Source organism: Phacochoerus africanus, chromosome 15 (genome assembly GCF_016906955.1).
Source record: "Phacochoerus africanus isolate WHEZ1 chromosome 15, ROS_Pafr_v1, whole genome shotgun sequence".
NCBI classification, from domain to species: domain Eukaryota; kingdom Metazoa; phylum Chordata; class Mammalia; order Artiodactyla; family Suidae; genus Phacochoerus; species Phacochoerus africanus.
The window spans coordinates 104537741-104553709 of record NC_062558.1 but is presented as its reverse complement, the minus strand read 5'-3'; the positions used below and the strand labels follow the sequence as shown (position 1 = coordinate 104553709).

Below are 15969 nucleotides of genomic sequence, written 5' to 3'. Positions count from 1 at the left end.
ACCTTGAAATCCCAGGGCTCCAAAGAAAGGTTGCGGGCAAATGAACCTCTAAACTGGCACAGATTTATTTAGTTTCTCTGTATGTCAAGGTGTCCAGAATGTTACCTCACTTAACTCTCACAATAACCCCGGAGAGAGGCTGTATAATCTTCATGTTACTGATGAGGAAGCTGAGGATCTCTCTGAAATGTAAAGTAACTTGCTCTACAACTAATTAAACATTACCTAGAATATGTACCCAGGGCTGTCCCACTCCATGCCATTTCTCCTCTACCAGTCAGTCTCACAGAGGGTGGTAATGAAATGACCTAGACACAATACAATCCCCATGGACTGAAGAGCCTTTATTTGATAAACTCATTCTAGAAGACCCTAATCTTCTTCAGAAACTTAAGTTCTTAGTATCTCAGAGGAAGCAACTTGTTCTGTGTGTTCACAAACCACCCAAGTATACTTAAGATACCCTGTGCATGAGACCACCCACAGATCTTGCCTAATCAGCATCCAAGTGGCTCTGAGGGTAAGTAAGAGGGGATTCATTTTAAAAATTAGAACATACTTCACATTTAGGCTAGCCTGCTTACAAAATTAAGACAAATTCCTCCATAGTTTTTAAAAAAATTCAGATTACTTTTACTAAGGAAAAATCTTATTAGCATCTCAATTACTATGATTTAAAAAGAATTACATAGGGTATAGAATAAACAAATTATGTTTTGGGAGTTGTTCAACAGACAAAGTACACCTAGAGAACATAAAAATTCTTTATTTAAACTAATCCAGCCAGTGTTGAGATAGTCTATGTTAAAAATAAGACGTTTAAAAAAAATTACAGCACAGTTAGCAAGGCAGTGACTAATTAAGTCACTCAGTTTAATTTTATATTCTTCACAGTCATTTGATAATCAGGTAATGATGAACAATATTTTCTGCCACTTTGGAGATAAGTTAAATTCTGCAAAGAAGAGAATTCTACTAGTTGTCATTGAATTCTATAAAAGAGGTTTAAAACATTAAAATTCATAGAAATAACACAGTAAAGCAACATGAAAATAAACTGGAAAACACAAATACACCCGCCCATCCCAAGAGTCTAGAGCATTCCTTTGATCTGTCCCTTTAATGCCTCTCTACTAGCTCATTCCCTTTTCCTAGAGTGGTCAGCAATTAAGACACTACTGCTCTCTCTGTATGGGGATATTTTGAGTCTAAAGTGCCTTTGCTCTTTTAATTTCTCACTTAATCCTAGAAACAGTCTTCTGAGATTAAGTATCACTTGAATTTCAGAGATGAAGAAAACTGCAGCTGAAAGTTAAGTCGCTTGGCCAAAGTCATACATATAGTTACCAAAAGCAGAATTAGGATTTGAACCCAGTTTCATCCAGCTTGGGTCAGCCCATGCTTTTGCTGCTTCAGGGTGGTACAGGCCACTTTCTGGAGACAAGTTTTTGGTACTTCTTGAGCTAGTACGGTTCTTAAGATGTAAATGTGTTCAACTCCAGGGCTGAGGCCACTCTGGTCCCCAGGCACTTGCAATTCCCTTCCCATAGCCCTAGAAACTACTTCTTCCTTCCCCTAAGGGATTATAGTTGTTTCTCTGGCCCTGACAAGCCCTGATGCCAAATAAACCCAAGCAGCTACTCCCTCATTTGGGGCATAAAGTAGTAAATGGGAGCTGTGTGCTTATATAATTTTAGTAAAGGCTGCTAAAAGCTGTTCTAGGTAACAAAATTATTCAGGAACTATCCAGTATGCCTTTTCATATTGAAAATTAAAGAAAAGCCAATATATTTTATAATTATAGCTGTATAATCTAAGTTACTTTTATATATAATCATAGATTTTATATTTCCCCTTCAGAACTGTAGCAGTGTTCTTAAAAAGGCTCACTGTCAGTCAAATATTCCCTTCCTCCCCAAATAATTACAACTTTGAATGTTTAAAGGCCATTCACATAAATTTCATGTTATTTCTCAAAATTAAGACATTCATACTAAAGAAAGGTACCAGTCTTAAATTACTAAAGTTAACATACATTACTGCAATCTAACATAGCTCAATCTATATTTGCTACAATCCTAAAGAGAAGTGGCCACTTATCTGTAAGGGGGAACATTTATATTGTCATGCATTAGGTATGGTGAACAAGAAAATAAAGAGGGTTTTTTGAACTATCTTTAAAAAATTTGATATTCATGAAAATAACTGCAAGATCATTCAGGTTACTGAACATTAAAAGGGCTGCTACTGAACAGCTGAAAATGTTTTTGAAAAATGAATATAAATCTAGTTAAACAGTGATTATTAAGGTGCTAGCCTCCTCAATACAACAAGCAATTAAAATTTAAAAACATTAGTATTTGGGGGGTTTTTGCTTATAATAAATTGACAAAAAACAATGACCTTAATATTTACTCAAGATTTCTTGTTTTCATAATTATCTTCTCACTGACTGGTATAAAAACAAAGAGCTCAAGGTCTCACCTTGGTTTACTTGCTGCTAGTTTTTTTGTCTGTTGAAACTAGACCATAAACTACATAAAAGCAGGAACCAAGTCCAACTTGTTCACCACTGCATCGCACACAGCATTTTGCACAGTGCTTGTGCAAGTAGGAGGTGATCAACAGACACCTGAATAACGGAATCTATGAGAGGAGAGTAAAATAACTTTATTGATCTTTTGCAAATCCTTCTCTGTGCTCAAACAACTATAAACCGGCAGCTCTAATTTTTATAAACATGGATTTAAAAGCCTTACTCCAGTGATGGAAGGACCTGATGTCTGTCTCATGTCTCTCTCTCTTCCTCTCTCTCTCACACACAAACACACACACACACACACACACACACACCACAGTAATTAAGACTGCATGAGTCAAAATCACATTATGAACTATGAGATGTCGACGTTATATAAATAATAGTGAAAAAGTGATCTGGAAGCCCTGTGAATTTTTACCCTATACATTTTGGAGGACATCACCTGGGTTAAGAAAAAAACATAACAAAGTTGCATTTGTTCAGATAATCATTTGAATGTTTACATAAATTTTTGGCTTGTTATTTATAACTAATTTATATTTCCTCATATTAATATATAGTCCTGTTTAGCCTGTAATCAAATTATGCCAGTGAGAAAAATTCTCATAGTACCTTCACTGAGTTGCTGAATCTAAGAAAACACTGAACATGAACATGTACAAAAGAGCCATTTGAATAAAATAGTATGTGCATTTTTAAGTATTTGCACAGTTTGATCTTTACATTTCTTTCTGGAGAAAATATGATCAAAACTCAGGTTCACCATGCTAAGATAATGGTTCAGATGACTGCCATAAAAGAAGTACATAAAGTACAATGAAAACAAATCACATCCTCAGGTTCCGTGATTACTGAGAGGGTTTCCCCTGCCCTAAGTGCTTTATTATATTTCTTAAAAATATGAGAGCAGCAGTTTGTCACAAATCTCCACTACTGTGCATTAATGATGGAATCAAAACAACACAACAGACTCATATGAATGAGAGAACTGCAGAACAACGAGAAGTCACAGTTCTATGCTTCTTCTTGCTCTGGATAATTTAGAATTTTGCGGTGTGCCTGACGTAAATATTGCTGCTGTTTAAAGTAAACCTTGAATGCTCCTTTAATGGCAACAAAAGCAATTCCACCCTAAAATAAAAAGAAAAATTAGCTTTTTATAATGCAGATTTAGAGAAACATAATAAAAATAATTTTACTTAAATCACAAAAGACAGGCACTGATGCTAATTCAGGTGACTGCAAATGAAAAAGTTTTCTTTTTTACTGAGGGGTGAGATATGAAGAGAGACATTACAGGTAGCAGAGATCAGAGATGCCTCTCTAAGTAATCTTCTTTCACTCAACTCTAAATTTATTCTCATATAGTAGAGAGAGTAATACCCAGGAACTATGTGCAGGCTGCCACCAGAGGGTAGAAGTGGCAACAATAATAACGTCAGCAAACAACGTGAGAACTTACTATGTGCTAGTACTTCAAGTGAATTATCTCATTTAATCCTCAAAATAATCCAGGGTAGCTATTTCTATTCTACAGGCACAAAGAAGTCAAGAAATTTTACTTAGGTTTCTCAGCAAGGCGATGTCTGTGATAGGATTTGAATTGGGCAGTCTGACCCTATAGCAGAAGCTCTTCACCATATCTTGTTGGTGACAGGGATGGGTGTAACGATTCATGCTTTTTCCAGGGAGGAAGTGACCCACAGCATAGTTCCAAAAGACCAGAACTACTGTGGCAGATCCTCCTTTTTACTGCTATTGGATGACAGTAGGGGTCAGAGAGAGGCTTATGGTACCAGGAGCCATAGAATATTTTTCTAGTCCCATTTTTTTTTTTAAATATACAGTTCATTCTCTTTTGTATAGTCACTTGAAAAAAATAATATTAAAGCCATCTTACCAAGATTGTCCTTTGTAAGTTAGAGTTAACACTACTGAACATTAGTTTACCAACTATTGTCGCAATAGTAGGAAAGACAAGGGCTCCACACAAAATTCGGGTGGCAGAGACATGATCTGCTAAAGGATTAGCCTCAGCTGGAATTCGAGGAACAGGACAACCAATCCCTAGAGAAAAAAATGTAGGGTATTAGTACTAAAAAATCAGAATAGCTACAATATCTTTGGCATGCTAAGAATCGGCCACAAGATTAATTTGTTATGCTCGTTTTGACCATAATTCAAGGTCTTACCTGGAAATATACTGTTTAAAATTTGTAGTTTATTTGAGTATTTGCGCCATAGTCTAAGCACATAATCCTCCCAGCGAATCATCTTGCCTAATATCAGCATGACAGGAATAGTAGGAAGTCCAATTAAAAGGAATAAAGGATCAGCTCTCTCCATAACATCCAGACCTTCTTTATGGCCTACAACCTGTGAAACAGATAGCATTTGCTACAATCATTTCCTTATCTAATAAAAGGCTGCATGTTTGAGTGTAATTCATTTTAGAGGAAATGCTAAATCTTAAAATAATACAGAAATAGAGTTTTAAAAATAAGCTGGAAAGCTATCAGTCCTGATTTATTTTTAAGAAGTGTCTCTCATTCAAGGGGGGAAAAAAAGCTCCCAAGCTGTTTCATATTACTTTGGAATAAAAGCTTTAAAACCCACAATAACATTTCAGTTAGAGGGGAGGGGACTTCTGGTTCTTGCTTCCATTCCTCTTACTTAATTTGGTTAGACTGGGCTATAATTTTAGGTCTCATGTGTCTTCCAGAAGAGCATCTGTTTTTCTGTTCTTCCTACTAGGAGGTAGCACAGCTGGCCAAGGCTGGCCTTCAGATGGCCTGAAAGCTCATTTCTCCTTGGCTTTCTCCCCATTCAGTGGTATCTTAGACTAAGTATGATTTCTTTGGCTGACTAAATGCCTGCTCCACAGACCTAACTCCCCTAAAATGCAATCCCAAGGTCTAGATCCCAGGGACTGCTACAGGAGTTCCAGTTTTGGCTAGAGGTTCCAGTCATTTTCTCTAATCCAGGAAGCCTAGGCCCAGAGATTGTCTTTACCTATACTGCTTGCCCCATGACATTCTATTTTTTACATCATTTTATTATTTTTCAATATTATCACTTTAGAGTTACAACTAAATGTGACTTAAATACTTCCAAAGTATTAGCAAATAAATTCATAAAGTTGAAAACTTCCTTTGTTGGGTTATTATTATTATTATTTTTTAGAATTTAGGGTTTAAAAATATAGAGTGATCAGCATGGGGTAGCAGTAAAAACCTTCCAATCAGGTGTCTAAGAATGGGGAAACAAAAAAAAAGATACAGGGCAAAGAGTCAGCAAAGGGCCTTTGTCCCATTTGTGCTCAAGCTGAGGCTGACCATACATGCATACCTGCAAGCATTCATTCAACTGAATACCGATTACGTGCTAGCTATAGGCCTAGGTGCTAGGAATTAAAAGGTGTGCTAAATAGACGTCTTTTGGAAGTGTGCAAATATAAATGTTAAGGAACTAGGATAATATAATACCTGTAGTGTTATACCACCTGCTACTACAGTCAGACTCAAGGGTAATAAATGAAAGATGAATTAAGCAATAGCGTTAACTTAGGTCAATAAAAATTAGCAAATCTTGCATAGGATAATGTGCATTCTGTTTTTTGTTCCTTTTATGGCCGCATCTGTGGCATGTGGAAGTTCCTGGGCTAGGGGTCGAATTGGAGCTGCAGTCGCTAGCCTATGCCATAGCCACACAACACTGGATCCAAGTCACATCTGCGATCCAAGCTATGGTTTGTGACAACACTGGATCCTTAACCCACTGAGAAAGGCCAGGGATCAAACCTGCAACCTCATGGTTCCTAGTTGGATTCGTTAACCACTGAGCCATGACGGGAACTCCAAAATAAGATTATTTTTAAGACTTCAATTTTGAGGTAAGATTCAGGAGCTATAGACTGTCTTCTGTAAGAATTTTGTATCCATGTATAAAAAAGGCCTATGGAACTTTAGGCTTATAGAAAGGTTTGTTTTTCAGCTTAAGAGCTAAAAGCTAGATCTTCTTAGGTAGGTCTGCAGTTTTCACCAATGCTGAAAGGCTAAGAGTTTTAATTAATTTTAAAGCACTGCCTATAGAACTCTACTCTTAAACAGGAGAACAGTGATGAACAGGTTTTCTTAGAATTAAGGATAATTAAATGTAATATAATTAAGAATGGACAATGCTTGTAGGGTTTGTCTTTACACTAGTGGCAGAAGTGGTTATTAAGGTTCCATTATTCTAGGATAAAATTTTCCAGCTGCCTTTGGGACCAGGTTTCATTTAAAGAGCCCTAGATTAGGGATAGGATTAGCTTCTTCCTGCAAGCTAAGAGTTAAATGATAGTATCTATGCTACAAGATTGTTGCAAGAATTATATGCACCAGTACTTGAAAGGTGTTCAGCCAAGTGTGGTGAGAAAAAAAGTTATCATGTTGGAGTTCCTGTCGTGGCGCAGTGGTTAATGAATCCAACTAGGAACCATGAGGTTGCGGGTTCGGTCCCTGCCCTTGCTCAGTGGGTTAACGATGCGGTGTTGCCGTGGGCTGTGGTGTAGGTTGCAGACGCGGCTCGGATTCCGCGATGCTGTGGCTCTGGCGTAGGCCGGTGGCTACAGCTCCGATTCAACCCCTAGCCTGGGAACCTCCATATGCCGCAAGAGCGGCCCAAGAAATAGCAACAACAACAACAACAACAACAACAAAAAAGTTATCATGTTGTCTATTCAACAGAAATTTATGTGGAAGGGCCCATTCAAGATCTTCACAATGAACAGGGATTGGGCCTAAGATTGGTTCATGAAGAAATAAATGGGAATAAATGGATAAAATATAGTGATCTGATTCCTTAATCTGATTTACTTGACTTCAGAGTAGTCAATTAAAAAAGGGCGGGGAAAATAAAATAGTCAAATGTTAAAAAGCAAACCCCCAATACTGCTGATAGTACAGAGTACACAAATGTTATCAAATATACTCAGAAAGATAAGTCTCCCAATACTCTTAAATCACACAATAGCACCTACCTACTGTCACAGCTAATCTCTCTCATTTCTGAGCTAAAAAAATCTTTTCAAGTGAGACAGCACACGTGAAGGTTACTTCTAAATGGTAACACATATATACATGTCTTATAATTTCAGTTCTTTTCTGTCACCTTATTAACCTTTTTACTGTCACTATTAACACGTTCATTTTCGCTCATATCATTTCTTCCTCTTTACTAATCCAAATTATTCCCTTCAAGGGTCAGCTTAAGACTTATTTTTTCATAACTTCAAATGATCTTTCACTTTTATTGAATTAAAATACCGTGAATATAGTCTTCTGCACTCTCTTCACATCTCTTTACATAACCTTTAACTGCTCTCCAGCTTTTCACTCAAGTACACCTTGTCTCAGACTATACTGCTTGAGGCTGGGGATCAGGGCTTTCAATTTGTTTCGTATTTTCACAGACCTCAGTTCAGTGTTAATTTTTTGAATGACTCACACTAATAGGTTTTAAAAGGCCAAAATAGAGCTCGTGGCCCTTTACGGGGGATACAAACTATATTCTTTAATTGGCTCCTGCTGTTGAAATGTCTAATTATCAAGATTCTGTTAAGATTGATCTAGCCTAAAATCTTTTCCTCAAAAGGAGCCACCCTGATTCTTAGAGTCAATTAGGTCTTAAAGAGAAGTCACTCAGTCTCAAAGGGCTTTTGTTTCCTCATCTACAAATATACTTCTGTGTAATGTATTTGGATATTACACAATGCACAATTTTGGAGTTCCCGTCATGGCTAAATGAAAATGAAATCTAACTAGTATCCATGAGGATGCAGGTTCGATCCCTGGCCTTGCTCAGTGGGTCAGGGATCCGGTGTTGCCATGAGCTGTGGTGTAGGTTGCAGATGCAGCTTGGTTCCTGCGTTGCTGTGGCTGTGGTGTAGGCTGGCAGCTGCAGCTCCAATTTGACCCCTAGCCTGGGAACCTCCATATGCCATGGGTGTGGCCCTAAAAAGAAAAGAAAAGAAAAAAAAAAGTATAATCTCTAAGTTTTCAGATCTTTGTGAATCCTAGCGAATGTTCCTGAACTTCCTTGATCTAATGATAAACTGATACTCATTACTGGAGTTTAACAAATAACTGTAGAGAATATTATCAGTCAAACCTGTTACAGGAATTCCTGTTGTGATTCAGATTCAATCCCTGGCCTCACACAGACTGTTAAGGATCAAGGAACTGGCATTGCTGTGGCAAAGGCTGGCAGCTGCAGCTCTGATTTGACCACTAGCCTAGGAACTTCCATATGCTGCAGGTGTGGCCCTAAAAAGCAAAAAACAAAAAAAAAACCCCAAAGGCCAAACCAAAACCAAAACCAAAACCAACAACAAAAAAAACCCCAAACCAATCCCCCTGCTCCCCAACAAACCCATTACTATTTGATAAAACAGGGCATATTAAAAAAAATCAGTACTTGGAGTTTCCATCATGGCTCGGTGGTTAACAAATCTGACTAGTATCCATGGGGACTCAGGTTCAATCCCTGGCCTTGCTCAGTGGGTTAAGGATCCCACATTGCCATGAGCTGTGGTGCAGGCTGCTGACATGGCTCAGATCCCGTGTTGCCGTGGCTCTGGGCGTAGGCCAGCAGCTACAGTTCTGATTCGACTGCTAGCCTGGGAAACCCCATATGCCACGGGTATGGCCCAACAAAGACCAAAAAAAAAAAAAAAATCGTGACAGTCTTTTAAAGTCTGTGAATATGCTATACAAGGAAAATCAATGTATAAGATTGTCTCTACTTTCAAGGAAGTTACTTGTTAATAAGAAGAATAAAGCCTGAATATAGCAAAAGCTAATTAACTTAGGTAACCTAAGAAATAGCACTTGGTCAACACTAGATTAGCTGCCATCTGAGGAACTAAAATGGCATACACTTTGCTGTACAGCAGAAATTAAAACAACACGGTAGATCAACTATACTTCAATACAATTTTTAAAAGTATGACATGAATGTTAGAGTTTCTGCTGTGGTACAATAGGATTGGCAGCATCTGGGGAGTGCTGGGACACCGGTTCAAATCCCTGGCTTGGCACCATGGGTTAAGGATCTGGCATTGCTGTGAGCTGTGGCCTAAGTGGCAACTGCAGCTCTCATCTGATCCCTGGCCCAAGAACTCCATATGCCGTGGAGAGGCCAAAAACGGAAAAAACAAACAAACAAACAAAAAACCCAAAAAACCCAAAGAAAAAGAAAGACACGAATGTAGAGGAAGAAGAAATCACACTGGGCAGGAGTTGCCTGATAAGGTTTCATGGAGGAAAAGTGGCTGAACTAAGCCTAAAGGAGGGTTTAAATTTGGGTAAGTGGAGAGAGGAGAGGTATTAGGCAGGCAGGGTGACATAAGCTAAAGGACATAACATAAGGATGGGTGGAGTAGACAGTCCAAGAGTCCTCAAGGTAGAATGAAGTTATGATTGTGGAGAACACTGGTAACAGGTTAGGGAAATGGAATCTTTTTCAAGTCAGTGGTTCTCAATTTTTACCCACTATCCTATGACAAATGATTTGTGATTCATTCCAGTGACTATATCCAGATTTCTGGGGTGTCACCAACATTTTATGAGGAAGCCTTGCAATATTCTGTCTCATCATGATTATTAATGGAGCAACCAGAAAGACTGCTTGCTCACTATGGACCTAGCATAGATGGATTATGTGCAATTTCTAGAGTATTACATATAATTCCCTTAATCTCCTTTTTTTTCAGGTACTCTTTAGTTTATATTAAAGAAAAGCAAGTTATATCACCTACAAACCTATGTGTGTTAACTATTACTAAGGTTAGTTATTATGAAACAATCAATACACGTCCTGCTTTTAAAAATGATTACTTAAGGCAAAGAAGATGGTAAAATTTGAAGTAAGATGTTGAAAGGCATTATTTTAGCAAGATTTATTTGGAGGGATGGATTGACAGAAGAGAATGAAGTTAAAACAACCAAGAGGCTTCTTTAGCCATCCAGGTATGATGGAGGAATGACAGTAAGTCAGGTCTTAAAGACTATGGAAGGAAGCCATAGATGTAAGACATATCAAAAGAGAAACTGGACTAGATCAATTGACTAGATACAAGCTATGAAGTAGAGTTAAAGGTAATCCTATGTAGGCTATAAATTGAGTAGATGGAAACATAATTGTAGAAATCAAAGATATAGGAAAATTATAGCAGGGAATAAATTTAGGTTTCAAATTGAGGAAAAACACAAGTTTTATTTCAATAATAGTGTGAAGGCACAAGAGGTCATTTAAGGAGAACCAAAGTGCTCTTACAGAATTTTTTTTTTTTTTTTTACTTTTTTTTTTTAGGGCCACACCTGAGGCATATGGAGGTCCCCAGCCTAGGGGTCGAATTGGAGCTACAGATGGCCTATGCCACAGCAACACCAGATTCAAGCCATGTCTGTGACCTACACCACAGCTCATGACAATGCTGGATCCTTAATCCACTGAGCAAGGCCAGGGATCGAATCCACAATCTCATGGTTCCTAGTCTGATTCACTTACGCTGCGACACAACGGGAACTCCTAAACTGCTCTTACAGGATTGAATCTGGGAAAAGGTTAGGGCAAAAGGCATAGGTCTGCACACAAAACACAGAGTTATGATAGCTGGAAATCTTTAAGGAAGAAGTATAAAGTAAGAAGAGTCAAGGGCCTGGGACTAAATCTCAAAATCTAAGTCTCTCATCTTTACCAGCAGTTACTGATTGTAGCATTGTTTTGTAATAGCAAAAAGCTAGAAATAATTGTCTAATCAACAAGAGACTGGTTAGTAAAGTGTTGAAAATCTATACAAAGAATGCTATGCAGTTTTCTCCATACTTATGTGAAAAGATCCTCAAAATTCACTGTTTTTGGAAAAAGAGGTGTTTATGTTTAGATCTAATATCCTTCCTTTTGGAGGGAAAGGTATAGTGTATGTAAGAGAACATTTATTTTTTCTTGCATATGAACAAAGAAAGTATGGAAGAATATATCTGAAACTAATACTAGGGGCTACATGGTGAGAGGGGAACCTGGGCAAATGAGCGACAGGAGTAGGAAGTCTTTCCCCTAGATAGATTTTTATATATTTTCTTATTTTTAAGCCATGAGAATGTTATTACTTGTTCAAAATAATAATTTTTTTTGTCTTTTCTAGGGCTGAGGCATATCGGGATTCCCAGGCTAGGGGTCTAATCGGAGCTGGCAAAGCCACTGCAATGCCAGATCTGAGCTGCATCTGCGACCTATACCACAGCTCACGGCAACGTCGGATCCTTATCCCACTGAGCAAGGCCAGGGATCGAACCTGCAACCTCATGGTTCCTAGTCAGATGGAAACTCCCCAAAATAACAATTTTTAAAACTCCTAATAAAAACCTATCTAACTGATCTTCATATCAAAAGTAACATCAAATAGAATAAAATAGTGAACCTGCATCACTGTCACTGCTCCGTAAGTCACAGCTGTCCAATAGATAGAGCCAACCATTATTCCCGCTGCAGCAAATGGACAGGCTTTTGAGATCAGTCTATCTGCAAGATCCAAGACGTAAACAACTGGACCTATAATACAAAGAAAACAAGTAAAGTTTCAACATAATACCTTAAAAAAAAAAAGACCTGTTCAGTATCTTCACAGGTCTAAAATATTTTAATGAAGTTGGGTGTTCTGATGCTTTAGAAATAACTTTGATAAATGCAATAGGAACCTGAATTTCAAAAGATTTAGAATTTCTCAGTCATTTGCACGAATAGCTAAGTTTTACTTCCCAAATCTGGGAAACACTCTCTTCAAATTTTTACCTTTATCAGTAAACCTAAGAGTAAAGCCTCAAACACAGCTGCTTCTTAGGGAAATAGTTCTCTTACTCTGTTAATCACACTGGCTACAGCAGAATGACATGGCCATTTCAGCCTGCTCTTTCCCAAACAGTTCCTGGCCACAATTAGATTCTCTAGTACTTGATAAGAATATAACTTCTTTGACTTCACTCATTACTTCCTTGGCAGTGTATGAAGGCAACTAGGCTATTTTTTTTCTTTTTTCTTTTTTTTTAAAAGGGCTGCACCCATGGCACATGGAAGTTCCCAGGCTAGGGGCTGAATTGGAACTGCAGCTGTCAGTCTATGCCACAGTCACAGCAACTCGGGATCTAAACTGAGTCTGTGACCTACACCACAGCTCATGGCAATACCGGATCCAAGGCTATTTTCTTCAGGTTACACCAAGTCAATCTATCTTACTTTGATTTTCAATATGCTACACTTAGCTGAGTATTACTCTCTAATAAGGTTCTTTTAATGATCACGCAAGTTTTTATGGCATTCTAACAGTTGTATGCGCCAATTATGCTTCTATTATATGTGCCTACTAAGTGAAATTTGGTTATTACCTCCCTCTGGTAGTTACTTAGGAATTGTTACACTTGGAGGAATTCTAATTAACTACCATCAAGCCCAATATAATTTAGCTCCAGAATTTTCAAGAATAGTGAAAAGGTCTTAGGCCTGAATTAGAGCAAGGCCGAAAGAACTGAATATCTTAAGCTTAACTAAAGGAACATGAAACCTTGACTTAGTAATCATCATTTGTTGAATGCCTTCTATCTACAAATATTACTTAAGACATTTTCTTAAGAAATATATAAGAGTTATTACCTACCTCTGGGGGTTACAGTCTACAGGAGGATGCTATATACAAAATCAATTTATTTTCATTGTACAAAGAAATTAATATCACTAGTCACTGTATAAAGAGAGACCACATTGTGAAGAAGAAAGAACATTAGGAGAGATGTCCAAGAGATCTAAGATTTAAATTTAGCATATTTACCTACTTTCGTCAAAATATAACTTACATATAACATTTAAAACTATGACAAGGTACCTTTTGGGACCAAAGAGATAAAGTAAGCCTAGTTCAGTGCATACTGACCCTACATCCTCTAGTAATAGTTAGCAATTCTTGAATATCTACATGATAGTAGGCACTCTGCCACACATGAGTCATTATTTATTCTCATAATGTAGGATTTAATCCTTAAAATACACAAATTTGCTGGGCTAGGTTTATAACTTCCTCAGAAGGCACAATAAAAAGCATTTTAGTGAGTCACCAAAGACCCCTCTAGTGCTGGTACAAAAAGCTAAATAGGTGAATATAAAACCTCAAAACTTCAGCTTTTATATTCCCTATCGTAATTATTAAATCAGAAAACTGAAGCCACAAGAGAACACAACTAGACTCTTTACGCACATGTATCTACCTACCCACATCACACCTATCTGAGGTCAATCCCTTCACTTATATACCAGATCTCACCCCCCTGCCAACTCAATTCATGGCTCCAGCAATTCACTTCTACTCTCATTTCCCCCCACCCTTTACTGGATTATTTTCATCAAACCAACATGTCATTTATTTCTTCTGTCTTAAAAAACAAAAACAACCCCCACCACCCCCAAATTCTTGATTCTTCTTTTCCCACTGCTTCATTTCTCTGCTCCCTTTACAACCAAATTACTTGAAAGACTTCTGTTTTCACTCCCTCTCCTTCAATTCTCTCTTGAACCCCCTCCACCAAAACTGCTCATCAAAGTCCTTAACAACCTACACACAGCTAAAGCCAATGGCTTAATCTCAGCCTTCCTCTATTTGGCCTTCCACCACACTCCGACAGATGTTCCCTTCTTCCCAATATGTGGTTCTTCCTTGCATTGCCAGGACGTCACTATCTCTTGGTTTTCTTTCTACCTCACTAGTCAGTCATTTTTTCAGTCTCCCTTGCTGGTTCCTCTTTTTCTTGACCTCAATGAGGCCCATACTGTCAACTTCTAACTCATCATATTCCCTATTTGATTATTCTGCTCTATTTTATTTTTCCCAGAGCACTTATCACTTACTATACTCTAATTTACTTGTTAATTCTGTTTCCACCTATTAATGTTGGGTTTGAGGAACTATGGTCCGTGGGCCAAATCTACCTGAATGTTTTTGTAATTAAAGTTTTATAGGAACATGGCCACATGCAAAGCCTAAAATACAGTTGCCCCTTGAACAAGGTGGGTTTAAACTGCGCAGATCCACTTATACTTGGCTTTTTTTTTCCATAGTAAATACTACAGTACAACACAATTCTGTTGGTTGAATTGATGGATGCAAAACCATGGACAGAGGGGAACTGTGGACACGGAGGACTGACCATAAGTTTTTTGTTGTTGTTGTTGGTCTCCTGTCTTTTGAAGGCCGCACTTGAGGCATAAGGAGGTTCCCAGGCCAGGGGTCGAATCAGAGCTGTAGCTGTCAGCCTATGCCACAGCCACATGAGATCCGAGCGGTGTCTGCGGCCTATACCACAGCTCATGGCAATGCTGGATCCTTAACCCACTGAGCAAGGCCAGGGATTGAATCTGTGTCCTTGTGGATGCTAGTCAGATTTGTTTCCACTGAGCCATGATGGGAACTCCCTGACTATAAGTTAGATGTGGATTTTCGACTGCACAAAGGGTTGGCACTCCCAACCCCATGTTTTTTAAGGGTCAACCGTATTTACTTTTAGGTCTTCCTTTTGCATTATTTTGTATGAGGCCCAAGTGATAAGACTATTTTCTACCCAGTCAGAATCAGATTCTATTAAGAAAGAAGGTATTTTACCTGCTTCCAACTCACCTCCCCCTCCTCCCACCTTTTCAAAAGGGTAGTTAGAAAAATGTACTGATGGAGCAAAGCAATATAACTTCTAAGAAGAAGTAACAGGTCAATTAGATGAGAAATAGTTCCTAAAAAGTAATCCATCACCACCAATTTTACCTATTATGAACATGGACAATATAGAGATATTTGAATTGTCTTTCCCTTAAAAGATCTCAGAAGGTTCTAACACCGTAAACTCAATTTTCTCCCTAAATCACTGGGTATGAATTCTTTCTGTACAAACAAAAACAAACAAATCCTCATACTTCCTTCTGGAAAATATTTTACTCATCCCTTGGGTCATATGAAACAGATGTGCTGGATTAAATGAACACACTGGTTGCATTTTATAATCCCCAATTCTAGTTTTCCTGACAAAAGTTTGTCTGAGCTTTTGTCTTAGTTTATTTTGCCTAAACCTCTCAAGTCTCTTCCAGATAGAAGAGTCCAAGATTAGTTTAATATTTAAAAGGAAGCATAAGCGATCAGTGTTAAAAATGCCATTTAGAATCATGAACTGCCACTGGGGGAAGTATTTCTGAGGGCTAAGATTACCTAGGCAAGCTATTTGCTGAATAAGAACAATCACTGAAAATTTCTTTTTTTTTTTTTTTTGGCCTTTTTGCCTTTTCTAGGGCTGCTCCCGGGGCATATGGAGGTTCCCAGGCTAGGGGTTGAATCCCAGCTGTAGTCACTGGCCTAC

General features: G+C 38.1%; 1 protein-coding gene across 1 annotated transcript in view; it reads right to left on the bottom strand.

Moving 5' to 3' along the window:
• Positions 1 to 750: 750 nt before the first annotated feature.
• MARCHF5 (membrane associated ring-CH-type finger 5) overlaps positions 751 to 15969 on the bottom strand; it is a 53519-nt gene continuing 38300 nt past the window's right edge. The window contains exons 3-6 of the mRNA XM_047760018.1: positions 12006 to 12136; positions 4735 to 4918; positions 4443 to 4609; positions 751 to 3673 (exon numbers count right to left, since the gene is read on the bottom strand). Of these exons, the coding sequence (XP_047615974.1) occupies positions 3557 to 3673; positions 4443 to 4609; positions 4735 to 4918; positions 12006 to 12136 (599 nt within the window). The 3' untranslated portion in view covers positions 751 to 3556. The remainder of the gene's footprint in view (positions 3674 to 4442; positions 4610 to 4734; positions 4919 to 12005; positions 12137 to 15969) is intronic.